At 43.1% G+C, this 27,754-nt stretch overlaps 1 protein-coding gene across 1 annotated transcript in view; it reads left to right on the forward strand.

Moving 5' to 3' along the window:
• Gars1 (glycyl-tRNA synthetase 1) overlaps positions 1 to 27,306 on the forward strand; it is a 37,094-nt gene extending 9,788 nt beyond the window's left edge. The window contains exons 3-13 of the mRNA XM_059257046.1: positions 1,684 to 1,829; positions 7,182 to 7,331; positions 9,773 to 9,935; positions 12,588 to 12,752; positions 14,663 to 14,775; positions 16,123 to 16,263; positions 20,077 to 20,162; positions 22,294 to 22,403; positions 24,977 to 25,070; positions 25,606 to 25,796; positions 27,022 to 27,306. Of these exons, the coding sequence (XP_059113029.1) occupies positions 1,684 to 1,829; positions 7,182 to 7,331; positions 9,773 to 9,935; positions 12,588 to 12,752; positions 14,663 to 14,775; positions 16,123 to 16,263; positions 20,077 to 20,162; positions 22,294 to 22,403; positions 24,977 to 25,070; positions 25,606 to 25,796; positions 27,022 to 27,147 (1,485 nt within the window). The 3' untranslated portion in view covers positions 27,148 to 27,306. The remainder of the gene's footprint in view (positions 1 to 1,683; positions 1,830 to 7,181; positions 7,332 to 9,772; positions 9,936 to 12,587; positions 12,753 to 14,662; positions 14,776 to 16,122; positions 16,264 to 20,076; positions 20,163 to 22,293; positions 22,404 to 24,976; positions 25,071 to 25,605; positions 25,797 to 27,021) is intronic.
• Positions 27,307 to 27,754: the final 448 nt, after the last annotated feature.

Genomic DNA, 27,754 nt, shown 5'->3' on the forward strand with positions numbered 1-27,754 from the left:
GCCATGTGCATGCCATGGAGTGTATCTTTGATCTTACCTGTTGATTTCATTTCTAAGTGAAGTCAGCTTTGAGAACTGAGTGTGGCTGATCTGGTGAGCTGTGATTCAGTTTGAGCGCTAGCCTTTTCATAGCGAGAACAGTGAGTTTTGTTGCTGTTGTTATCTATAAAATACTCAGGGAAGAGCGAGAGGTGGGAACTGATGTAGTTCTCAGAAATGGCCTCTGTGGTTCACTGAAAGCCCACCTGGTGTGGAACACATCGCGGTGATGCTACACCAGTATGTGCAGGGAGTCTCCCGCCACTGGGAATCGTGAGAGTCCTCGGAAGTGCAGATTGACCTCCAGTGGGAAGAGCTCCTTCCCTTCTACCGACTCAGCAGTTGAAACTTGCTTCCCTTATCCCCGTCTGTGTCTAAGTGACCTCAACAGCAAAAACTTACTTCCCTTGCTCGACCCTCAGTCTTTGCCGACCTATCTCTGCATGTAGCATTTTGCATAATCAGTTTTAAAACTTTTTTATTGCAAAAAAGTAAAAAAGTATATATATAATTAGAAAATATACTTGAAAGGTGAAAAATCCCTTATAATTCCTTGAAGTTAGTTTTCTCACTTTGTGAAACATGAATACATGTAATATCAGAAATGTAGTCACTGTTCACCTTGTCCTGACTGTGTTCATCTGTCTGTATTGTCATTAGAGTTTGGACATTTAGTGAGTGCATTTCTGAAGTTCTGTGGTCATCTCCGTGGGGCACTCACTGGTGACCGGGGCCCAGGCCCATTGGAAGATGAGGGTTTCAAAATGATCTTGTCCTCTGCTGGTGCTTTTGATTAAAGAAAATAAGGGAACTTCCCTTACCAATTATAAAGAAAATTGAGAATCCGTGTTTGATCCATGCCTCCGTCCTGTTTTTTAACCTATTTGTTGAGTCCTTACATCCATCCAAAAGTGCATAAACCGTCGTTTTCATAAAGCCCAAATGGAAACAGTGAGTTCCCATCTGTCTGTCTCGTTGGTCTCCTGCCTTTCTCTGTTCTTATTTAGAAGTTAAGCAGCTGGTTGTGGTGACGTACGCCGGTAGGATTTGCAGAAGGAGGGGGAGGCAGGAGGATCACGAGTTTGAGACCAGCATGGGCTACACATTTTAGAGTCAGGTGGTGGTGGTACACACCTTTAATCCCAGAACTCAGGAGACAGAGCCAGGTGGATCTCTGTGAGTTCGAGGCCAGCCTGGTCTACAGAGTGAGATCCAGGACAGGCACCAAAATGACACAGAGAACCCTGTCTTGAAAAAACAAAGAAGCAGCAGCTAAGCTTTGATGCACTTCCGTAACTGAACCATTAGGCTTCCTGAGGGTGGAATTGCCCGCCTGAGCTGTCAGGAGCATCAGTGAGTCCCCCGTACAGCTCGGTACTCTGATAGCTTCCTTGCTCTTTGGTGTGACAAGATAATTGCAGGCTCATTTTGTTCGTTTTGGGTCTCAGACCCGGAATCAGCCTTTTTCCCCAAGCAGGCCTTGTCCTCATTAGTGGGGATGTTTCCTGGTCATATGTTTGGGCTGGGGACTTCTGTGTTAGTGTGGCTGGAGCGGGATGGGACGCAGCTGTGTCTAGCAAGCACTTGCTCTTGTACCTTGTTCTCTGGTTTCCGCACTAATTGTTTTCTTTGTGTGTCCTTCAGCTTGATAACTATGGACAACAAGAACTTGGGGATCTTTTTGTAAACTATAATGTAAAGTCTCCTACTACTGGCAATGACCTGTCTCCTCCAGTACCTTTTAATTTAATGTTTAAGACCTTCATCGGGCCTGGAGGAAATATGCCTGGGTATGTATTGTTTTTATTTATCTGCTTGTCGAACACACTTACCTGTAATAAAAGGCAATACTCAGTGCCAAGGAGAAAGGCTGCCCTTTCATAGTGGGGTTGCATTTGTTATTAAATAAGTACAGAAGCCCATGATCATCATACCTTCCAGTAAGAGCTGCATAGGACAGGAGGGCCAGAGAGAGATGATTGCTTTTTTATGTTACTGTATGTAAATACTTTAGAAATGATGAAGTCTGTCCAGTGCAGTTTATGTACCTTGTACCATACTGTCCCTTATAGCTACTAGTCATGTATGGCTTTTTAGCACTTGGAGAGAAGCCAGTGCGTCTGAGGATTGAATTTCAGCATGTATTTCACTTTAACTACATCTAAGTAGATCTATCAACTAGCCCACCGTGCTGGAGAATGTCTGGCCCACATTCTTGAAAGGCAGCTTTTCTACATGAAACAAAGCTGTTAATCTACAGAGCCAGGTGACCCTATTGGACAGACCTCCTGACTCACTCTTCATTCCGGGTGATTTAAGATTTTAGTTCTTTTAATCAGTCAGTCTTTCTTTTTTCTTTCTGTGTTTATTAATTTATTCTGGAAGTAGGGGTACAAGTGCCACAGCACTGGAATTGTAGCAGTTAACTCTCTCCGCCAGTGACTGAACTCAGATTCATAGTTGTGTCAGCCAGCATACTTCCAGTGAGCCACCTTCAGGCTGTGCTGGCTTGTTTATGTCACCTTGGCACAAGCTAGAGTCTCTGCAAAGACGGAGCCTCAATTGAGAAAAATGGCTCAATAAGATGTGGTTATTTTTCTTTATTAATGATTGATGGAGGAGGGCCAAGCCCACTGTGGGTGGTGCCACCCCTGGGCTGGTTGTCCTGGGTTCTAAGAAAACAGGCTGAGCAAGCCATAATGAGCAAGCCAGTAAGCAGCACTCCTCCATGGCCTCTGCATCATCAGCTCCTGCCTCCAGGTTCCTGCCCTGTTTGAGTTCCTGTCCTGACTTCCTTCAGTGATGAACAGTGCTGTGAAAGTATAAGGGAAATAAACCCTTTCCTCCCTAAATTACTTTGGTCATCTTGTTTCATCACAGCAATAGAAACTAACTAGGATACAGGCCACTTAAAGAAATAAATGAAAGGAAACGCAATTAAGTATGTTAGTGAAAAGTAGAAATAACCAGGACAGCTGTATTATTAGCAGGACTTTATCTTTACGATAGAGAAATACAAAAATACCTGGTTGAAAATACAATGCATAGACTACAAAGATAGGAGAAAGTGACCCGACTTGGCTAATGACTGAGCACTGGCTGCGCTTGCAGAGGGCCTGGGTTTGGTTCCCAGCACCTATATGGCAGCTCACAACTGTCTGTAATTCCAGTTCCAGCAAACCAGATGCCGCCTTCTGTCTCTGAAGGCGCTTCATGTATGTGGTGCACATACATGCAGGCAAAACATTCATATACATAAAATAAATAAACCTGGAAGAAAGAAGGAAGGAAAGAAGGAAAGAGAGAAAGAGGAGAGGTGCACTTAGCCATGCGGGAGGGAAAGATCTTAGGGAGCTGGAGGCAGGAAAATAAAAGGAGCAGTGGCGTACACATGATAAGAAAGTAGAGGTGGAAGGAGTGGATCTGGCGAGGGAACCATCGAGGATGGAGTGAGGAAGGGGGATGGGGAAGAGCAGTGGGAGAAGGGATAAATAGAAACAGTAAAATAGCATTTGTGTATGAAGACGCCACAATGAAATCCAGTCCCTTGTTTTGTATGCCAACTTTCAAGTCAGTATGCTTAGACATGGGTCTTATTTCAGAAGGAACTAAATTTGGCATCTGCCTCCATATAAATGATTGTTCCAGAGAGGCCTTATTGGCTGTATTAGTTACTTTTCTATTGTTGTGATAAGAAACCATGAGAAAGGCAACCTTTTTTTTTAACTAAAAAGATTTTCTTAATCTTTCTACCTTCTCTTCCACACAAATCCTTGAGCTTTGAGGGGGAGGGGTGTGATGAAACCATCCCAATTAGGACTGGGTGCCCCAGAGTCTCTCACTCTGCACATTGTCCAGTTGTGGGTCCTGTGTTAATTATCATCCTCTGAAAGAAGCTTCTCTAATGAGGGTTGAATGCCCTGATGTGTAGGGATATCAATATGTCATTAGGAGTCATTTTATTTTGATCTTCCTTTAGTATAATAATAGTATTAGGTTTCCCCTAGGCCTGTTTCCTGTGTAGTCTCAGGTTCTTGGGCACTTTAGCAGGATCCAGTATGGTTTCACCTCCTGAAGTGGGCCTTTAATCTGACTTAAAGAAACAAGATGGTTGGTTATCCTTAACATATGTGCTACTATTGGACTAGTATATCCTGCAGGTAGATTGCTGTTGCAGGTTATAGTGTTTGTATTGTGTATTATGGATCATTACCATTCTTCTCTGGTACCATTCAGAGTACCTTCCAGTACCGTGAATGCTACTTAGTAGGAGTGAAGCTTCTAGGTGGGTACAGCTCAGTTTCTCCATGTTTGATGACGTAAGTTGTGTCTTTAGCAAAAGGACCCTATTTTCAGGTTATGGAGAGCAACCAATAGCCTTGAAATAGCTTGTGATATTTGGGGAGATTCATGGGACCCTTTGGCCAATGACTCAACCAAATATAACCCATCTAGACACCTGTAGCATAAGACATCTAGTTGGGGCATTGTCTCTCCCATTAAATGTTTTTTTTTTTTTTTTTTTTTTTTTTTTTTTTTCCAAGACAGGGTTTCTCTGTGTAGCTTTGCGCCTTTCCTAGAACTCACTTGGTAGCCCAGGCTGGCCTAGAACTCACAGAGATCCGCCTGGCTCTGCCTCCTGAGTGCTGGGATTAAAAGCGTGCGCCACCACCGCCCGGCTAAATGTTTTTTTAAAGGAAGCTTCTACAGTAGTAGGTTTCCATATGCTTTTTCAAAAGGCCTTTAGTGTTATTGTCCCTAAAAGATCCTAATGACTTCACCAGGAAATTTCTACACTTCCATCCAGCAAAATAGCAGGCTATAAAGTTGACAGGTAGAAATCAGTAGCCTTTCTGTATACAAGTAGAAAACACTGAGAAAATTATCTGGGAAAAAGCACCTTTCATGGTAGCCTCAAAACCCAACATCTTGGAATAAGTAACCAAGTGAGTGAAAGACTTGTACAATAAAAACGTTAAGAAGACAATGAAGACAGCAATCGAAGACACCAGCATATGGAAAGATCTCCCACGCTCATGGATCAGGATTAATTAATATTGTGAAAATGGCCATCCTACCAGAGTCACTGTACAAGTTCAATGCAATCCCCATCATAGTTCTAACACAATTTTTAGAAATTGAGAAAAATGATTTTCATCTTCATATGGAAACATGAACCAAAAAAACCCAAAATAGCTCAAACAATACTGAATAATAAAAGAACTGTTGAAAGTATCACCATCCCAGATTTCAAGTTGTACTACAGAGCTATAGTAGCAAAACCAGTATTCTGTTGGCATTAAAAACAGATATGTTGGTCAGTGGAATCCAATTAATGACCCAGACACAAGTCCACACACCTGTGGACACCTGATTTTTGACAAAAAAGCCAAAAATACACTCTGGACGTAAGATGATATCTTTAGTAAATGGTGCTGGTCAGACTGGATAGCTGCATGTAGAAGAATGCAAATATGTAGCTAGAGTTTTCCTGCCTGGCCCACAGTCAGGACAAATCTCTCTCACCTGCCAGTCCCACAGCCGCTCAGACCCAACCAAGTAAACACAGAGACTTACATTGCTTACAAACTGTATGGCCGTACCAGGCTTCTTGCTAACTGTTCTTACAGCTTAAATTAATCCATTTCTATAAATCTATACCTTGCCACGTGGCTCGTGGCTTACTGGCATCTTCACATGCTGCTAGTCATGGCGGCGGCTGGCAGTGTCTCTCTCTGCCTTCCTGTTTTCTCTGTTTTCCTCTTTGTTAGTCCTGCCTATACTTCCTGCCTGGCCACTGGCCAATCAGTGTTTTATTTATTGACCAATCAGAGCAATTTGACATACAGACCATCCCACAGCACAAATCCATATTTATCACCCTGTACAAATCTTAACTCCAGATAAATCGTAGACCTGGCACATTTACACAATGGAATGTTAAACAGCTGTTATGAAGAAAAGAAAAGAAAAATTTGTAGGCAAATGGATAATGGATGAAATTAGAAAAAAATCATCCTGAGTGAGGTAACCCAGACTCAAAAAGACAAATACTACATGTTTTCTTTCCCCTTATATATGGATATTAGCATTTAAAGTTTTAATAATTGTGCTACAATCCGAGTAATCACAGAGGGAAGGGGAAATAGAATGTAGTGTAACAGAGAGATAAAGGGAAAAATAGAATAGGAGGATTAAATGGGGGAGGGGAGTAGGGCAAAGGAGACAACTTTAAAACAGAGTGTATAATTGAGCTTAAGATTTTAGAGGGTTAGAATCCACTGTGGTGATATTGTGTTCATGCTCTAACAAATAAAACTTGCCTGGAGATCAGAGTGCAGAGGTAACAACTAGTTAACTACAGAGGCCAGGCGGTGGTGGCACACACCTTTAATCCCAGAGCAAGGGAGGAGGAAACAGGAAGTGATATGGTTGGGCAGAGAGAGGAATATAAGGCGGGAGGAGACAGGAGCTCACCCTTTTCAAGCTGAGGAGTTGGTGAGGTAAGAAGTGGCTGTGGCTTGCTCCTTTGTCTCTCTGGTCTTTCAGCATGTACCTTGACTCTGTTTTTATCACTAAGACCAATTAGAATTTGTGTTACAATCCATGATGGTGATGTGAAGGTGTGGTGGCAGGAACAGCTGAGAGATCCCATCTCTAACCACAAGCAGGAGACAGAGAGCACTCTGGGAATGGCATGAGTCTTTTGAAACCTCAAAGTCCACCCCCAGTGACACAGCTTCTCCAACAAGGGCATGCCTTCTAATCCTTCCCAAAGAGTTCCACCAACTCGGGGGACCAAGCATTCAAACTTAGTAGCCTTTGGGGGCCATTCTCAAACCACCATAGTGATACTCAGAGAGGGAGGTGGGTGTTTTGTCATTGGAGTAAATAAATAAGGACAGTTCTGATGGCATTGTGGCCATCCCAGGTTCTTAGTCTATCCCCATGGTTCTGTGGGAGTGTTTGCTGCTTAAGACAGGATAGGATCCCTTCCTTTTAATTTAATCCCTTCCTTCTAATTTAGGCCTTAAGCATAACTTTGCTGTGAAAGGATATATGTGATACTTGACTTGTAACAGACTTTGTTTTATTGAAAGACACAATTTACTTGTAACAGCCTGACTTATTTAACTTTATAGATATCTGAGACCAGAAACTGCACAGGGAATTTTCCTGAATTTCAAGCGACTTTTGGAATTCAACCAAGGGAAATTGCCTTTTGCTGCTGCCCAGATCGGAAACTCCTTTAGAAATGAGATCTCGCCTCGGTCTGGACTGATCCGAGTCAGGTATTACTTTTGCCATTGGGTTGGAGGTGTAAACTGACATACTTGTACTTTAATCTTGACCTTGGATTTATTATTTATTTATTTATTCATTCATTCATTCATTCACTCATTCGTCTGTTTGTTTGTTTATTTATTTATTTATTTATTTATTTATTTATTTATTTATTCCCAAATGTAATCTCTGGCGAGGGTGGCAGTTCTGATTGAGGAAAGGAAGGAGCCTGGATAATAGCTTATGGCTTCTGCTTGCTCTGAAGTTACCTTTTCCTTTGCTTACCACCTGTTCTGGGGTATAGAGATCTTGATGTTGAAACCAATGCCTTTCTGTCATTGGTGTGTATTATGGGGTCAGTCAGGGTGTGTGTATGTGTGTATGTGTGTGTCTGTGTGTGTATGTTAGTGTTACAAAGAATGGGTAGTGTCCAGGGCAGGTGGTGTTGCTGGGAGGGTTTGTCCTGGATGCAGCCTCTGGGTATGTAGGGGCTTTATGACATAGGGCAGTTGGTAAGCCAGCACTGATGAGTTCAGACACCTGCTTGTCTAATAGCCCTCTCTGTCTGATGTGTCCAGGCATGTTCAAGAGGCATCCTGGCACTGGCTAGTCTCAGTCTCTCTCTCTCTCTCTCTCTCTCTCTCTCTCTCTCTCTCTCTCTCACTCAGCCTACTGTGATATAAGTCTGTCATTTCCATATTTCTTCCTGACATCATCATTCTGAGTAATATAGTCCATACACAGGTAGGCTGTGTAGCCGTGGTTAGCTTTCTTAGACTCCAAAACAGTCTTCTGGCCCAGCATTCCACCATGTCTTCTCTTCTTACTGTAACTAGAGATCATAGTTTTCAAGGTTATTGATATATACATTGTGGAATGATTACCACAGGCAAGCTCATAACTCATCTGTCCTTTTACATCATTGCCTTTCAGTTCATACTCTGGTGGTAAGAATCTTAACCCTTTCAGAGGCTGCTGAGATGATATTATTATTACATTATTAACTACAGTTGGCATGCAGTTTCGTACAGAACAGATGGAAAGACTTTGGCAGCACCATTTTGGGGGATTCTGGGTAGGATCCTTAATCCATCTTCCCTGCACTGTAGAAGTTCATTTCCTGTCAACCCTGGTATAAGTTATGCAAGGACACAGCACCACGTTCACTTCAAGTCGTCATGTGCACAGACACATTTTGTAGTTGTTGAAAGATAATTAAGACTTAGTGCTGTGGGACCAAATAAAATGTGCCATTAACGAGTAAAATTGAAAACCCGGAGCTCTTGGCAGTACATTTCCTATGTTTAGGGCCAATCTGTGCAATTTTGTGTTGCTTCTAGAACATCTGAGATAATCATGAGAGTACACCAGTGAGATTGTGTCCATTTTTTAAAAAAGATTTTTTGACTCATAAAATTAACTTAAAACACTCTCCCTTCCCCTGTAATAGCTACTAAATTGCAATTCAGAGAAATCTCTTTGGAAAGCCATTGCCGTGTGCATATTTATTTCATCATTATGTGCTGAGCTTGATAGTGGCTTGTTCAGTTCATGCCCAGTGTCCTTTGCCTGGAATAACACTTTATTTAGAAGCTCTTACTCTAACGAGACCATCTGTTTGGTGCCATTATCAGTCATTTACTTGTTTGGAGCCATAAAACACAGTCAATCAAACTGCTTTAAAACCCGGAGAACCATTTCAGTTCACTTCTAATTTCCCATTCTTTGGAAAGTAAATGTCTGTGGCTTCTTTAGTATATATTTGTGCAAAGACCTGATGCTTTAAGCAGAATCATTTTATGTGGGTGTTGCTGTTCAGTATCTCGGTTCTCTTGCATGTGGCCTTTGCTTGTCTTCCTATTTTAAAGGCTATATTAATCTGCTTTTAAAAATTATTTTTATTGCCAGCTAGTGATGGCACATGCCTTTAATCCCATCACTTGGGAGGCAGAAGCAGGCGTATTTCTCTGAATTTGAGGTCAGCCTGGTCTACAGAGTGAGTTCCAGAACTACACAGAGTAACCCTGCTCAAAAAAATCAAAACAAACAAACAAAAATCTTATAACTGATACTCTTGGGTATAGCTACGTAGAAGGAGTTAATATTTGAAAGCAGGTTGTTGCTGAAGTTATTATTATTTTTATTGTTGTTGTTATTTTGATACTATGGAGTGGACCTAAGGCCTTGAGCATAGTAAGTATGAACTCTACCACGAAGTTGTATCCCAGGTCAGTTACTGATATTTTTTTAAAAAACAACCACCTACACAAACCTAATCTAAAAGTCTTTGGGTAATTTCCTTAGAAAGCCAGTGTTCTGCTTGGTCACAAGAAATTCCTGGAGTTTGGGCCCTTTATCTGTGGAGGAATGAGCAGCTGGAAGTAGGAGCTGTTGTTGACTGAGTTTTAGAATTAAGCCTGCAGATTTCTATCTTTCTTTTTTCTTCCAGGGAATTCACAATGGCGGAGATCGAGCACTTTGTAGACCCCACTGAGAAAGACCATCCCAAGTTCCAGAGTGTGGCCGACCTCTGCCTTTATCTGTACTCGGCAAAAGCCCAGGTCAGCGGACAGTCTGCTCGGAAGATGCGCCTGGGAGATGCTGTCGAGCAGGTAAGACTCTGGAGGAAACTGATTTAAATTATGCCCAGTCACGGATGGAAGCGCTTAGCAACTGGGTTGTACACTGGGTGAGGAAATATTTGACTTTAGCTATATTTTTGTTTATTTATTTTGCAGCATTGTGGGTCAAGCCCAAAGGCATGTGCAGGCTTGGCAAGTGCATGAACTGCATCCTCAGCCCCTGACAGTTTTGTCTGTTATGGTACTGGTGAGCAAACCTAGGTCCTCGCATGCTGAGCAAGTGACCTACCTCTAAGCTACAGCTCCAGTCCCCATGTAGTATTTGCTTTATATAGAAACACCCAGTTCTGAGCCGTGAGGCTGAATTAAGAAAAATGTTTAGGGGTTGCAGAGATGGCTCAGAGGCTGCTATCCAGAGGACCCAGGTTCAGTTCCCAGTGCCCACATGGCAGATCACAGCTGTCTCTAACTCCAGTTCTAGGGGATCTGACACCCTCATACAGATATACATGTAGGCAAAACACCAGTGTATGTGAAATTAAAATTAAAAGAAAAAGAAAAATGTTAGCAGATGGGCCAGGGAGGTGGTTCAGCAAGTAGAGCACCTGCTGCTAAGTCTGGGGACTTGAGTTCGATTCCCGGGACCCACATGGTTGAAGGAGAGAACCAACTCCTGCAAGTTGTCCTCTGCACACATACATTTAAAATAAAATTCTTGTTGAGCAGAGCACTTAGAAAATAGATCTTGGTTTGGACTGTGTACTGTATCTAACTGATCCTGCTTTAACAATCTCCACCACTTTGAGAGAGACAGAATTTTACTCAGGAAAATCAAACACTCTGGATTCAAGCCTCTTTGTGTTGCGAAGAGCATGGGGTTATAGGCCTGTATGTTGGTGGGTTTCTTTAAATATCTGCCTGGAGAAATGAGTGAGTGGAAACTTAGCCTCATTAGCTGCTTCCCAGTAGTGATTCACTTGCCTGGAGGAGCACTGAGCCATCTGGTCCCAGAAATATACAAGAAGAGGTATTGCCCATTTTATGGAAATGATCTGCTGTGTTAAATATCATAACCAAAAGCAATTTGGTAGGAAAGGGTTTATTTAGAGGCTGTAGTCCATCATTGAGAGAAGCCAATGTAAGAGCTTGAAACGAAACCAATGGAGAAATGCTACTTACTGGCTTGCTTCTCCTGGCTTGCTAAGTTACCATTCTTATACAGCTCAGGCACCCCTCTCCAGGGATGGTTCCACCCCTAGTAGACTGGGCCCTCCTATATTAGCAATCTGCAGGGGTCTCTGCATCCACCTTGGCCAGCAGAGTAACTATTTTTGAGAGGTAAGAAGGTAGTTCTGTTTAGCATGACTCAGTAGCTGGTGTTGGTTCAAACTTTGAGAGTCTGACCCTGAGTGGTTTATTTTAGGCATATTTAAGCACACCACAATTTGGAAAAAAGTTTCCTGGTGTGATTTAACTCAATCCCATATGCACAACAAAGCTTAAGACATGACTATTTCCAACTCTTTTTAAAATACAAGCAACATCTTCTATAAAGGTTACCTGAGTAGACAGGGTCAGGATAAGGGTCTGGGGCAGGATAGTGCTGTAGATTGACTGAGACAAAGAAACTCAAGGGTCCTGGGGAAGGTCAAGGTCACCAGGCTATTAACCAAGTCTGTCCCCAGCCTTGGGGCAGAAAACAGGTTATCCATCTCTCCCTTTAAAGAGACAACCTTGTGTGTTCCTAGTTTCCTTATTGCTTCTCTGTGAGCACAAGGACTTACATGCCTTTTACAGCAATCAAGAAAATGCCCACTGGCCAATACGATGGAAGCAGTTCTTCAGTTGAGATTCCTTCTTCTCAGGGATCTCTAGGTGTGTGTCAAGTTGGCAAAATTAACCAGTGGACTTCCTTGTAGTGGTGGGAGGTGAGGCTAGAGCATTTCTAAGATCTAGTACTAAAGTTATAAAATGATATGTACTTTAGGGAGCAGAGGAATTTCAGTGGGTAAGAATAAATTTTAAAAAAGCAAAAAAAAAAAAAAAAAAAAAAAGGTCGGGCAGTGGTGGCACATGCTTTAATCCTAGCACTCAGGAGGCAGAGGCAGGTGGATCTCTGTGAGTTGGAGGCCAACCTTGTTTACAGAGTGAGTTCCAGGCTGCCTGTCTTGGAAAACAAAAACATTCAATCCATCTCTTTAGTTAATTTAAATCTGGGTCATTTTAAACTGGATTTAGGAAGTGTATGGTATAGGGCTGACAGTGTGCTGCAGCAGTTGAGTCCATGGACAGATATGTTAGGCATTTTTGTTTTGTTTTTGTTGTTTTGTTTTTTGAGACAGAGTCTTACTATTTAGCTCTGGCTGTCCTGGAACTCACTCTGTAGAGCACTCTAGCCTGGGACCCACAGAGATCCGCCTGCCTCTGCCTCCCAAGTGTTGGGATTAAGGGTGTACACCTCTATGCCCAGTGTGTTAGAAATATTTGACAACTTCATTATTAACTTGTTAACTTGACGTTACCTCTTTTAAAATAACCAGGATCTCATTTCATTCTGAAAGCAGGAAGAAAGTTTACTCTGTGTGTCCTTTTTTCAGTAGACTATGAAGTACTACAGATCGTTCCTTGGTCTTCAAAGGTATTGATGTGTATTTTTCCCTTGCTGCACTCTTCTTTGTTCAGGGGGTGATTAACAACTCAGTATTAGGCTATTTCATTGGCCGCATCTACCTCTACCTCACGAAGGTTGGAATATCTCCTGAGAAACTCCGCTTCCGGCAGCACATGGAGAATGAGATGGCCCATTATGCGTGTGACTGCTGGGATGCTGAGTCCAAAACGTCCTATGTAAGTAGACTGCAGTGAGGTTTCTACTGTTGCTTACTGTTCTTCCTACCAGAGTGGACCAGAGGGACTAACCAGACACCAGCTGACTTGTGCTCTTACAAAGAGGGGCTGCCCCGTCTGTCTTAAAGCCCCTGCGATGCAGATTCTCCCAGGTCTTTAGGAGGGAGTTCAGCTGGGTTAGCGTCCAAACTGTCTTACTCCAAGTGATGTCCTTGACGTTTGAGGTCAGGGATCCAAACATGGGGTCCTAGCATGGAGACTGACTTGTGTTATGGACGTTAGACGGTAGGGCTAAATAAAAGCAAAAGCTTCAGATTAACAGAGAGAAGGGAGTACCTTTAAAGACATTCTGCCTGGGATTTGATCTTCCCGGCTTGGCCTTCTGAGTGAATCCAGGCTGCTTAGCCCTCCCCTTTAAAAACTTTGATGCTTTCTTTTCATGTGTTTCTGTTATAGACAGATGTAAAGGGGAGGGAAGGAGAGAAGGAGAGAGGGAGAGAGGGAGAGGCAGAGAGAGAGAGAGAGAGAGAGAGAGAGAGAGAGAGAGAGAGAGATCATAGTTACACTCTTATTTTCCGAACAGGGTAACCTATTTCCCAAAGCTGCATTTCCAGCCTTATATTAGAGTAGTTCTACTTTTTAGTTTAGTTTTTAAGTATGGTAATTATCATATTCATGAAGAATAGCCATCCAGATGTATATTTAAGAGCACAAGTAACACTTAATGGACATGTTAAGTAGTGAAGGTCATATTATTACTTGCTTTCAGTGCCCCCCCCCCCTTTTTGTCTTTCAAGGTAGGGTTTCTCTGTGTATCTCTGGTTGTCCTTGGAACTCCTTGTAGATCAGGCTGGCCTCTGCCTCCCCCACCCAGCCTAAAAGCCTGAATGCCTTTTTTGTTGTTTCGTTTTTAAATTTCTGAGTTTATAAGTTTTTTCATTACCTTCTTTATTTTAAGCAGCCACCAATGGCTAAAATTTCCAATACTTTCCATGCTCGCGTGCGTGCATGTCTGTCTACTACCCTCAGCAGTAGCTAAAGTTAGCTTTTACAGACTTTCTTGTTCTTACCCACATAGTACATCTGTAAAGGTGTGTCTTAGTTTATGCTTTACTGGGTTGACAATTGCCGTCTTTGCCATCTTCTTTTCTGCTCACCTATGGAAAGAGGGCAAGAAAGTTGTCCACTGAGTTCTCTAGTGAAGGGCACTCAACCCATATAACTCTACCCTCATGACCTAATAACTTCCTGAAGTCACCTCTTTCCTGTGCCGTCACAGAGCAAGTTAAGGTGTCAGTGTAGGACTTGAGGGGTGCTACAGGCAAATCACTCCAATGTATGTTATTTGAAAACTTTTTTTTTTTTTTTTAATTTAGTATCTTGGGTATTAAAAAGAAACGGAGTGTGACACCTCTGGTTCCTCAGTGACTGATCCTTTATCCACTTGTATGAGTTGCCTTTAGTTCAGTTAAGTGAACTGAGCCCAGTGCTTACATTCATGCCCAGCCATGTTTAGTTAGCCTTTTAATTGTACTTCATCCAATGGGAGGAATAATTTGTTTTGAGTCCTGGCTATAAATCTGAGCCAAGCCTATAGGTTTTGGTCAGACTCCTGCTTAATTTCCATAATCAACTTGTAGATTATTCATTTGCTGCAGAGTTGAAATATGGCATTGTGTGTCAGCCTGGAAAATAAGGTCACTGAGTATACAGTGTTATTTCCTCTATGTACTTTATAAGTGTGTTAATTCCCTCTTGTATGAAAATGTTCTCTTTTTAATAATTTACAAAATTCAATTGGAGATTCTCTAACTGAACTGTCCCTGAATATTTGGAAGTTATTGTCTGCATGCTTTCATGAACAAAGCCATTGTGAGCAGTAAATGAATTTGTTAGTTCTGTCTTCCTAGGGCTGGATTGAGATCGTTGGATGTGCTGATCGTTCCTGCTACGACCTATCCTGTCATGCTCGAGCCACCAAAGTCCCACTAGTAGCTGAGAAACCTCTGAAAGAACCCATATCCTTTCTGGCCACTCCAAACTTAAGGCTAGAAGTGTGTGAGCCCCAGTTTGTCCCTTGTCTTTTGGATGAATGGAGAGCTTTGGAATTGTTGATACTTGCTGATTGGTACCCTTCATTGCTCCTTTCCTAGTCTCTACGGAGGGTCTCACGAGCACGCACAGCATTAGACCCTGAAAGACACACACATTTAGAAGTGTACCCCGAATGTCTTTCGGGGTGCTCCTTTTTCTCAGATGTCTCCAACATACCTTTCTCTGAACCTGCCCCTACATATATGATACCTGGTGAATATTGTTCTGCTAAAACTGGAGAGCCATTTTAAGATCATTTAGCTCATTGGTTCTGTAAATTAGCAGAATGGGAACTTGCCCCTTCTTTGGTTTTTCTAGACAGGGTTTCTCTGTGTAACAACCCTGGCTGGCCTGGAACTCACAGAGATCCACCTCCCTCTGCCTCACAGAGTGCCGGGATTAAATGCGTGTGCCACCATGCCAGGCTGAGTTTGCTTCTTTATCTGTCTCTGAAATTGTGAGCTGGTTCATAGGGTTGACTAGTGACAAAACCAGATTTTTAAGAAAATTACGTTTACATATGGCTTGTTTGTGCTTTTGATACAGCACATGTGTGGAGGTCAGAGGACACTTCAAGGAGTCACTCCCATCCTTTCGTCCTGTGGGTCCAGGGAGTTAATTCAGGTTATCGTCTTGGAACCAAGCACTTTTCCCTATTGAGCAACCTCATTGGCCAAAGATATTACCAGAAGTTTCTGTGCTGTGGATTGAGATATATTGTGGATTAGATGATACCTCCTTTATTTCACTGTAACCTTAAAGCTCTTTGTTAATGGCATTCATTTATTCTTTGTTTGATGTACACGTTCGTATGTGTGAGGGTGCATGAAGACATATGCATGTGGGACCCAGATGTCCACATTGAGTGTCTCCCTCTGTTGCTCTCTGCCTTCTTTTCTGAGACAGTCCCTCACTGAAAACGGAGTTCACTGATTTCACCAAGACTGGCTGAACAGCAGCCCCAAGGAGTCCTCCTGTCTCTGCTTCCTGAGTGCTGAAATTGTGGGCACGAACAGGCACGCTCGGTTTTTATGTGGGTGCTGGGCGCCTGAGCTCAAATCATCATGCTTGTATGAATTTTACCGACAGAATCATCTCCCAGCTCCTACTCCATAAGGCTGTAGGTTCATCTTGTGCTTGAAAGAGGAATAAAAGGGTCTGGGATGCTGCTGCTGACAGGACGAATGGTGTTTTACATTGTGATTGAGTGTTGAGATCGTTTTCCAAATCCTAAAGCAGTGCTGTGTTGCGATTCCTTGACTGTTGCATACAAAACAGTCAACGTTGTACAGTTTGAGCCCAATAAGGGAGCAGTGGGCAAGGCGTACAAGAAGGACGCAAAGCTGGTGATGGAGTACCTTGGCGCCTGTGACGAGTGCTACATTACCGAGATGGAGCAGCTGCTGAACGAGAAAGGGTAAGTGTAGCTAGAGTGTTCCTGCCTGGCCCACAGTCAGGACAAATCTCTCTCACCTGCCAGTCCCACAGCCGCTCAGACCCAACCAAGTAAACACAGAGACTTATATTGCTTACAAATTGTATGGCCGTGGCAGGCTTCTTGCTAACTGTTCTTACAGCTTAAATTAATCCATTTCCATAAATCTGTACCTTGCCACGTGGCTCGTGGCTTACCGGCATCTTCACATGCTGCTTGTCATGGCGGCGGCTGGCAGTGACTCCTCCCACCTTCCTGTTCTCTCAATTCTCCTCTCTGTTAGTCCCGCCTATACTTTCTGACTGGCCACTGACCAATCAGTGTTTTATTTATTGACCAATCAGAGCATTTGACATACAGACCATCCCACAGCAGGTAAGCTGCTGCTTCTCCCCGGGGCCACTGCAGGCTCAGAGTGGGGGCAAGATGAGTGTTTCTAGAAGGGTTTTAAAGTGAGTGCTATCCGTGACTTACCTGTGCTTAAGTAACTCTCTTTGCTAGAATTTCAGCATTATATCCTAGAAATATCTTTTTATTATCTTTATGATCACTGTGCCGGCTTTAATCCCCAGCATCTCAGAAGAACAAGCAGGAGCAGGTCCTTTTCTAGTGATTTCCATGGAGGAGACTACTGAGTTAGATTAGAAGCTAATCTAACTTTTTTCTGGAGGCGTGGAGTACTCTGTCATCATAAATATAAAAGCAACAGTGGTGAATCTTTAAAGGAATACAACAAAATCCAGCACCAAACAGTACAGAACCTACAGTAATAAAAAGTTATCGAACATCTGTAAAAGCAATATCATATGACTCCTGATGAGGGAAATTAATTAAAAGACCTAGAAATAACGAACATGACTAGTAAATACATAAATATAGTAAGGTGGTTACATATGTGTTCATGTTCTTATGGAATATAAAGGAAGGGCTGGAGAGCTGGCTCAACAGCGAAGAGTACTTCCAGCTCCAGGGCTTTTCTGACCTCTGAGCACCAGCCCGCATATGGTATACATTCACAAACATGGTCTTTAATAAAGAATGTAAACAGGAACATGAACCACTGTGAGAAGTGGAAAGTGTAAACACAAATACCAGTTGGCACCTCGAGTTGCTGCCTTGATGCTGCATGGGGCAGTAGTAATTAAACAGTGCAGAGGAGAGATCATTTAATTTAAGGTCACAACTTCAGAAACTATCCATAGAGCATCAATATGAGAGGCTGGGGATGCCGTGGGACAGTGCCGGACAGACAGACGTGTTTCTGATAGTCACAGTGTAAGGAGCAAACATCTGATGATACAGTTGCAAGAACAGTTTCAGGTTTAAGAGCTTGACTCAGGCAGGTTGAAGACAAAGAAAATCACATGATGGCACATAAGACTCAAATGGCTGAACACTGGGTTAGGGTCTTTAGGTGTCTGGAGCCAAGGGCACAAGTGTGCTAGACCCAGCAGTCCTGTCAAACAGAGCCAGCGCCCCGCCAAGTGGTGGAGTGCGGATCTCTCCTAACGGTGCAGGGGCTTTAACAATGAGAAATGGGCAGTGATGGGCAGTGAGTATAAGTCATGCCGTAAGTTCTGTAGAAAGACAGTGGACTGAGCACTGGGGAGATGGCTCGGTGGATACCGTGCTTACTATGCAGGCCTGAGGACATGAATTCCCATCTCCAACCCCCACATAAAAGCTACACTTTGTGCAAGGCATCTGTAGCCTCAGTACTATGTGGCAGATTTCAGGGGCTCAAGGAAGACATCCCACACAACCACTGACCTTCACATGTACCCACACGGACAATCCTGCATGTACAGAAAGAGAACAAACTATTTAAAGCAAAAGTGACAGTGTTGTGGAATATGTGTATGGAAATAAAATGCATGCCAGAGTAAGAGCAAATGATTGGGAATACACTACTATAAAAATGGATGGAGTGAGAAAACCCAATGAAGTGCGGCAGTCAATCCCAGAGCTGTTGCCTACAGAGACCACACAAACCAGACACAAACTTAAAGATAAAATACTGTTTAAGAAAAAAAAAAAAAAAACTCTAGAAAAATGGTAAAGGGGACAAAGAACAGTTGGAACAGATAAAAAAAAAATAACTTGGAAGATGACAGATTTGTACTAAATGCCAGTGAAATAAAATAATTAATGATCGTCAGTCAGTCTGCTCCAAAAGTCCCAGACTTGATTAAATGCAGTTTACACCAAACTCACTTCAGTGGTAATAAAGAAATGGGTTTAAAAATAAAAGGATCAAGTTTTTGATATAAATATTAGCCAAAAGTTAGAGTGGCTATGTTAGTGTCAAAACAAACTCCAAACAGTGGAAATTAAAATGTCAAAGAAGGACACTTTATAACGATGAACATGTAACCCAAGAGGTCATGTCATTTCTAAATATGTACACAACTGAAACCTAGAACTTAAAATAATACATAAACCACAAAACCGAAGAAAAGCCAGGCGACTTAGTTACTGTAGATGTCTGCTGTAACTGGTAGACTGAGCAGCAGAGGACCACACTAGGAATGAGAAGGCACACACTGTTAATAACTGAATTTGCCATTTGTAGAGCAGTCTTTACAGTGCGTTAGAACACTTGTGCCTCCACCCCCTCTCCCTTTGTGTATCACTCTCCAGCATTGTCAGGGGGGTGGTTTGAAACAAGAACAGCAATAAAAATACTCAAATGAAACAAAATGAAAAAACAGTACACAAGAGACCTGACCTAGTTCATGACTTGTCTAGTTACTGAAAGGTTGCCTTCCAGTCTCATCATAGACTAGTTACATAGAAGCCTGGGAAAGACATTTCCTGTAATGGAAAGCGGGGTTAATTATCATTTCCAGTAAGGGCACAGAGAGGGCCTTGGGAACTTTGAGGCCATGATGGTGTGCATGTTTGCATTTGTTAACAGTCATGGACTCTGCAGGACCGTTTGCTGGGCTTACTCTCCAGCAGTGGCTGTCTTCTTGCTAATTCCAACTGTTCTGTAGGTGTTTCCTACTCTGCATTTAGACTACTCACAGAGTACATGACACTGTGCGCACACACAAACTTCCAGGAGGTCAGTGGAAACCATCCAGATGAGGCAGAAGGTTATGACAGGAAGAGCCCTGCATTTGGTAATGGTAACAAGGACCCCATACAGCTTCAGGACAACCACAGGAGGGCTCTTTCCTAGTTCTGGGCTGCCATCAGGCCAGAGAAATGCAAACTGCCCTTCATAGTGAGAAAATAGCTGGAATGTAGGGCCCTGTGGAGTGCCCCTGGTAACCTGTAACTGATCTCAGGACTCGAACATATGGCAGCCTTGGGGGGAGTGTTTTATACTCACAGAGCAAACAGTTGGGAAACTTGTTTAAAGTTATCTTTAGTTACTTTATTTTTGTGTGATAATGAGCTAGTTTGTGTTTATGTTTGCTGGGATAGTATGAAGAACAGTGGTCATTTTACCTGCAGAGCTATATCAAACAAATCTGGTTACTCTAAAAATTTTTTAAGTTGTTATATTTAATTTTGACTTCAAGATTAGAGGAATTTGCTGTTAAATCACTTGTAGACTTATAAATTAGCTGCACTTTCGCCATCTTCAGGATATGGTTTGGTGCCCTTGTTTGGGTAATAATTTGGTGATCCTTATGAAGTGACTTTGATTTGACTTGAGTTGTCATCTGGAGCAAAGACCAAATTGTGTTAGCACTTAAAATGAGGACTGGTTCAGTATCCTGGAGAAGGGGGACTTGTTTTAACTGCTGTGAACTGAGTTTTGTCCTTTTTTTTCTCTGTTTGTAGGGAATTCACTATTGAAACTGAAGGGAAAACATTTCAGTTAACGAAAGACATGGTTGGTGTGAAGAGATTCCAGAAAACACTACACGGTAATTTATGAGAACAATAAAGAGACAGGCAAATAACAGTCATGAATCCTGAATTTAAAAAAAAAAAAGAAAGAAAGGTTTAACCGTTTTACGTAAGTTTTGAAGAGAAAAGCCACTTAATGGATATGGGAAAGCCTTCACTTGGGCGTCTCTCTCTTTAAAGAGGCTTGTCTCTGTACTGAACAATGTAAGTGCCTGTTTTTTCTATGGCCCAAGGTACATAAGATGAAATCTGACTGAAAACATTACTACTTTTAGGAGAGTCTCTTTGTTTCTTGAGTAAAAGGGCTTTCTTTCCCCTAATCTACATTGCTGGGTTTTTTTGGGGGGTTAAAAAACTTAAAGATAGTTCTTTTGCTTTTAATGTCTTTTATAAAGCTAAGGATAATTGTCTGTTTTTGTCAGGCAGATTCTGTGCATTAGGCAGTGTATATTTTGGAGCACATGTGAAGGTTACTTGGATCTGAAATGAAGCTCTTAGAAACTGTTGTAGATATTTGAAAAGCTATGGCCAGTGGACAGGTAGACCTGGCCTCATGTCCAGCACAGGGGTGAATAGGACGGCCATTGTGTCCTGACAGCTGCTTCAGAGCCTGTACTTTGCCATTACTCAGATGCTACAAAGGACGGACAGGAAAAGTTCCTTATTATATTCCTAAAATGCATTCTTTCTTTCCCCTGTGGTACTAAGGATTGAACCTGGGGGCTTGTTCATGCTAGGTAGGCAGGTGCCATACTGAGCCATGGTGTGTGAATCTGTTAGTACAGTTTATTATGCTGGTGGTGCTGATGGTCTCTGGCAGGAGGGCACTCGGCCAGCATGATGCATCTTTTGATATGATGAGTGCAGCACATTGTACAGGAAGGGAAAGCGCTTCCATTGCAAGCACGTGACAACAGTGACTCCTTTATCACAGATAAAAAACTGCCTCTCCTTAGACCAGGGAGTTGTTGGTCCTGGTTATTTCATTCCCCATAGAGCAGGAACTCCCCGAGGCGGGAGTAGATGGTGATGCTTCTCCATGGAGTAAGTTACATTTCCTGAGTGTGGCCTATAGCAGAGCTGTAGGGCCCTGTGGAACGTGTTTGATGGGATGCTGGGCCCTGAACAGATCCTACCTTCAGTGTCTCCTGACCCCAGAGCCTTGAACACAATGGTACTAACTTGGCTCTGAAAGTGTTCTCTCCTGGTAACAAGCCAGAAAGTCAAATACAGATCATAGTTGTTGCGTGTAGGAATTGTTCTTTGTTAGTTTTGTTAGCTGTCGGGGTTGGTAGGTATTTTTTCATTCTTCATGTTTCTTGCAATATTGAGGACTGAGCCAAGGACCTCTCACTTGCTAGGCAAGTGTCTGCCATTGTGCTGTATCTTCAGCCCTTGTAATCAATCATCTCTTATATTGAGACGGGCTTTACTTAGTTGTCCAGGGCTAGCCCTAAAGTTGCTTTGGCCCCACAGTTCTTGAACTAGCAACCCTCCCTTCTCAGCCTCCTGATTATGAGCCTGCATTACCAGGTCTGGCTTAAGGGATTTGATTTTTTGTTTTGCTTGTTTGTTTGTTTGTTTGTTTTTTATGTGTATTGGTGTTTTGCCTGCATGTATGTCTGGGTAACACAGAAACCAAAAGAGGGCTTCAGATTCCCTGGAACTGGAATCACAGACAGTTGGGAGCCATCTCTCCAGTCCCCAGTAGTTGGTTTCACAGTCTTAATGCAAGCTCCAGGTCTCTCCAGTCCCCAGTAGTTGGTTTCACAAAGTCTTAATGCAAGCTCCAGGTCTCTTAGCCCTAGAAAGGTAAAAACGGGTGGTAGAGAGTGAGTGCAGCTGCTGCTGTTCATCGCTTACCAGTTAGAAGGACTGCTCCTGGAACCCAAGCTTTGTCTTTGTGATATGTGCATAAAGTCTTAAATTGGGTCAATATTCTTTGACTCTAACTTTCTCTTCAAAGGGATCGTGTGTTTTGTTTTTTATCAGCACATAGATCTTACAGTGTATTCCTCATCCTCCTCTACAGAGATCAAAGTCCCATCTAGGGTAGAGATAGCGTTAGTGCCAAGGATTAGTCCAGGGCTCTGAGTTGCATCATATGGTTCTGGAGAGAATATTACTGAATTATCACCTCTTTTGCAGTGGAAGAAGTTGTTCCGAGTGTCATTGAGCCCTCCTTTGGCCTGGGCAGGATCATGTATACCATATTGGAACATACATTCCATGTCCGAGAAGGAGATGAGCAGAGAACGGTGAGCTGCCCCTGGCACGAGCTCTTAGCTGTTGTTTCCTGTGACGCACACACTCGAGCAGGGCGCTCTTGTGGTCTTATCTGAGCCTTAGCACATGAGGTTACTCTGGAAGCCGTTATTGCAGCTACCTGGTGGTCCCTGCACCGAGATAGCTTATTTGGGGAGGTGTGTCGCATTGGTGCCTGACATGGTCCTTTCTGGTTTGGCCCTTTGTTTTTAGAAAGTTCAGAAAGATGGCAATTTGGCCAGACAACAAAATTGTTTGTACGCTCTCACTAACCAGCCCAGCTGCCTGGATTGTCTGGCATACTTGTAAGATAAGGTGTAAACCCCTAGGTTCTAGTCTAGCAAACTGATAGTTTAGAGCTGAGACCCAGGCATTTGTGCAGTGTTGGGTTTTGTTTTCCTTTAATAACTCCCCCGACACACACACACACACACACACACACACACACACACGCACACGCACACGCACACGCACGCACGCACGCACGCACGCACGCCATAATTCCAGTGCGTTCACCTGACAGATCTTAGAGTGGGCAGCATCAGGGGTGGAGCTCTCCCGGCATTCAAGCGTTGAGGAAGTTGGGGTTTGTAAAAAGCCTCATCAGTCCCCTCAAATTTTCTCTTCATTTGATGATCCTGCGTCTTGGCTCCATGCCTTCCACTCTGACTCCTTGACATTGTGAGCCTTTTCGTTTCTCATCTCGCTGTCTTGGAAGGTATATTCCTGTAACATCAGCAGATTCCCAGAATGGTCAAAAAGCTAGCTAGAAAAGAGAGAGGTTCTGCCTGTATCTTACCGATTGAAGAGACAGTCTCATTACCTACAGGCCAAAGCCCAGCATATTTGTAACACTGAGTGTCAGCCCTTGGCTCTTTGCCAAGCACTGAGCCTTGATGGATGAACAGGTGAATTCTTGGTGCCTTCTAGAAGGTCTGACACACTGTTGTACTATGTAGCTAATACAATTGCCCTTTTGGCGGGGCGGTGGTGGCGCACACCTTTAATCCCAGCACTCGGGAGGCAGAGGCAGGTAGATCTCTGAGTTCAGGGCCAGCCTGGGCTACCAAGTGAGTTCCAGGACAGCCTGGGTTACACAGAAACTCTGCCTCAAAAAACAAATGACAACAACCAACAACAACAACAATTGCCCTTCTTGTCTCTGCTAAAGTTGTGTCTTCATTCCCGACATGAGGGAGCTGCTGTCCTCATTTGGTAGATAGTAGAGCCTGGCCCAGGCAGTAGCTACACCCATGTAGACACAGCCCATGGTGTACAGAACTAAAGGTGTTCTTTTAGATGTTGATTTTGCTTCATGTTTTTCCTGCTTGCTTTTCTAATAGAAAGGTTTTTAGTTTTTAAGAAAAAAAAGTCTTTTGGCTGTTTCTTTGAATTGAACAGTATTGATATAACTAGAGCTTTAATAGACATTTCATAAAGGCTAAACAAGAATAAATTAGTCACACTGTTATGAATTACATAGAGTCCCTTCATGAAGAGAAATTTGATTAGGCTGTGGGAAGCCAAAAATGTTTCTGAATTATTAGCACCCACTTACTTAATCCATTTGCCTACAAATTTGGTATGAAAACATTTCCAGTGAAATTAAAAAAAAAATATTTTCTGTAAAGGCAAGTTCCTTCTTATGTGAAATAGAATCATCGCAAGATGGAGGAGGGAGTTGGGTTCTGAATATCCTGGGATGTAGGCCTCAGTGTTGCTGGAGTACAAGAATCCGTTATAGAAGAATATTTCTCATTGCCTGCCTTCAAGGGATAATTAAGCTTGGACTAGGAGCTAGCCTGGACTCTCATTCAGTGGTTTAATGGGACAGATCTACTCTCAAGTTACATGTTCTTGCCTTCAAATGAACCTTTTGTACAAGTGCTATTTAAGAACTGCCTTCAGTCATTCCAACCCCAAATGGCCAGCTGGTTGGCCTGCTGCAGAACATCTGCTCTCTTTGACTCTGAGTTACTCCTTCGTGCATAGTGTAGGAGGGTTGAACTATTCCCTATAGCCTGATAGGACATCTTTTATTTTTTCGTCTAGTTTCTTTTGTACAGTATTGCTGTTTGAGTTCACTAAAGTTTTCGGTTGCACTTGGTCTCCAAGGCCTGTGGATTCTTCTCTGAAGAACTGATGGGTTGGGGTTTGGGCACTGCCATGTGTTACGTAATTCTCTGGGAGAGGCTTCAGGTAGGCCTCAGAAAGGTAAGGCTTTCTTTTATGTAAATTGACCACTGTGCATACACAGCACCCGTTCAGAATGCTTTCACACCGTGGAGTTTTAGTATGTGTGAGCTCAGCAGAGGGGGCAGTGGAAATCCACTCTTCGAAGTGGAGACAGTTCAGAGACTCATCAAGCCAGGCCAAGCTCAGAGGAAGCTCTCATCCTGGTTCTCTGATGTCCCTTCTGTCACACTGATTAGCAGCGTATCCAGTGTCTGGTATTCTGATAGTCAAGTGGTCTGAGTTACCTACTGAGTACATCTATGTGTGCTTTGGGACGTTAACAATTATTTATAAACTAACATTTGAATTTCTTTCTTTTTAAACCATCTAGTTCTTCAGTTTCCCTGCTGTGGTTGCTCCATTCAAATGTTCTGTCCTTCCACTGAGCCAAAACCAAGAGTTCATGCCATTTGTCAAGGAATTATGTAAGCAAATCCAATCGGGTAATCTCCATGGGAGCAATGTCAACAGACTGAGTTTTACAGAATGTATTGTCTGTTTCAGTAAAAGCAGAGATTGAGTATGAGTAAATGTGATTTCAGCCTCTGCTCTTATACTTTCTCAGCTGTCTTAGCATTGGGGGAGTCAGGAGCCAGATTTAAGGATTCCTGGCTGCTCTTATTGAATGAGGCACCCTCCTGGATCTACAGCCAAAGTCCACAGCACTGGAAAGGTTCCCAGGAGTGCTAGCCCCCTTCTCAGTTGGGAAGAGGGAAGCCTGCGTGAGCAGCTCAGGGCTGTGCAGACAGAGGTGACTGCTTTTACCTCAGCACCCGTCCAGTCCTCCTTCCCTTATAGCTCTGTCAGGTGTAGATAGCAGTGACTGTCTGGGCTCCAGCAAGGGAGACCAGCTGCTCTCTCGTCTCGGGGTCTTCTATGTTTCCTGAGCATCTCAGTTTGTATTCAGCTGACACTGAGTTACTGCGATCTTTCACTCTTACCTCACTTTGTTTTGGATAGCGGAAGCTCTGACCAGGAATGGCGTGTCTCATAAAGTAGATGACTCCTCCGGGTCCATTGGAAGGCGCTATGCCAGGACTGATGAGATTGGTGTGGCTTTCGGCATCACCATTGACTTTGATACGGTGAACAAGACCCCCCACACTGCAACGCTGAGGGACCGAGACTCCATGCGACAGATAAGGGCAGAGGTGACTGGCCTTTTCTTTGACATGTTTTGTCTTAGACATGTGCACAGCTTCCTACTGGCTTGAATTAGACTTTGATGTATTTATATTCCTGGTCCTTTTTACTTTGTAATATTAATGATTGGTTTGTATCAGACAAAGCCCGATTCCCAAAACTGTTTGGTTTAATTATGAAAATACTCATTAGCACTTCTCTAATATTGTATAGACGTTTGGATTGCTCTGGGCTCTGTCTCCAGCAGTTTGTTTTTATGGTTGATTGTTTATTGGGCAAGAGAAATGTCATCCCATGAGGCTGTTGCCATAGTTTTATTGGCAAGCTTTGGGAACTTAGACATTTTTATCATTTTATTTCTATAGAAATATAAATGTGTGTCTAAACTTTGTGTTAGTCCATAGAGATAGACTATTTCTGTGATTTTTATTAACGAGAAGGGACTAGTGAGGTGGGATCAGCACAGAAGGGTGGGCTGAGTGCTGGGCTGGAAGGGGCACTGTAATTGATAATTGCCTGGCTAAGTTTTTAACTTTGAACAGATATTTATTCAGAGTACCTATTAGTATTCATCTTGATATAGTTACAATAAGGAAAATAGAAATAAAAAACTGCTTTTATCCAAGAGTTCACAGTCCACTTCATAAGTCACAGGTTTCTGACTTGTGCTTACACACCAGTCCTGGCTGCTCTGAGCTAACATTCCCAGTGGCTGTGGTTCTCGGAGTGTGAGCCTCAGAGCAGCCTCAACACCAGCATCTCCTGGGAAGTTGTTAGAGCTGCAGGGTGCAGACCCCACACCTGCCACCTGTTAGTCAGCAGGAGAGGAAGGTGGCAGAAAGGCTTTAACAGGGTCTACAGAGGCTGGTTTTCCAGGCCCAACTGTAAACCACTGCTGGTGGCCACCAACACCTGCATCTGCTGGGCAGCCGCTGCCTCTGCTGCACCTCGTAGACTTGATTAACTGCAGGAGTTAATGTAACAGAACACAGAGGTGCAGAGTGGGACGGGAAGCTTTGCGGCAGTGCTGAACTGTGCAGGGACTTGAACACAAAGACCCGGCCTAGGAAGGGATGAGTATAGTTATGAAAACAAACACAGCTTGGGAAGGGACTTGGCCATCACATAGAGTGTTCGTGCTCTGTGTTGTGTATAAGGGCCCTGAATTCAGGGCGAATACTCTGTTCACAGATGCCAAGTTGGCTAATGCTGGCTCTCATTTTTTCCTCTCAGGTCTCTGATCTGCCTGGTGTGGTCCGTGATCTGGCCAATGGCAGCATCACTTGGGCTGATGTGGAGGCCAGGTATCCCCTCTTTGAAGGGCAAGAGACTGGCAAAAAGGAGACAGTAGAGGAATGAGAACAGCTGGCACCTCGTGACAACTTGTGCTAATGAATTAACTCATCATGTCCACTACACAGAGAAGTGTGATTGCTTCCGGGGACTGTATTTTTCCTCAGTGGCTGCCTGATTTTACCCTCAGAATTAAAGTGGAAGGAATTCTGAACAAATTTATAATCCATTTGTTGTGTTTCCTTTTTTTTTTTTAGCAAAGACATTTCTCTCATACATTTATTTGGTTAGATGTGCTTGTGTTTAACATGGTATGTCTTTAAAAATTACATTTTATTGGGATATAACTTATATACTGCAAATTACTTTAAGTGTACAATTTAGTGTACTTAGGGAGTTAAACAGCCACAGTCCAACTTTAGAACGTTTATATCCGAAGGAATTCTCATTCCCATTTGTCTTAAGCCTCCATTGCCCCCTCAGCTCCCAGCAGGCTCTAATTTACTATCGGCAGATGAGCAAGTGATGCTCTGTGCCAAAGAGACAGCCATTTCCAGGCAGGTTGGTGGCTTCTAGGAAAGGCTGAGTGGATGGGGAAGGCGGGGCTGGGGTAAGTTTCTGTCTACAGCCTGAATTCCTGGCTTCCTTGGGAGTCCTGGATGTCACTGGGTTC

This window comes from Peromyscus eremicus, chromosome 3 (assembly GCF_949786415.1).
Source record: "Peromyscus eremicus chromosome 3, PerEre_H2_v1, whole genome shotgun sequence".
NCBI lineage: Eukaryota > Metazoa > Chordata > Mammalia > Rodentia > Cricetidae > Peromyscus > Peromyscus eremicus.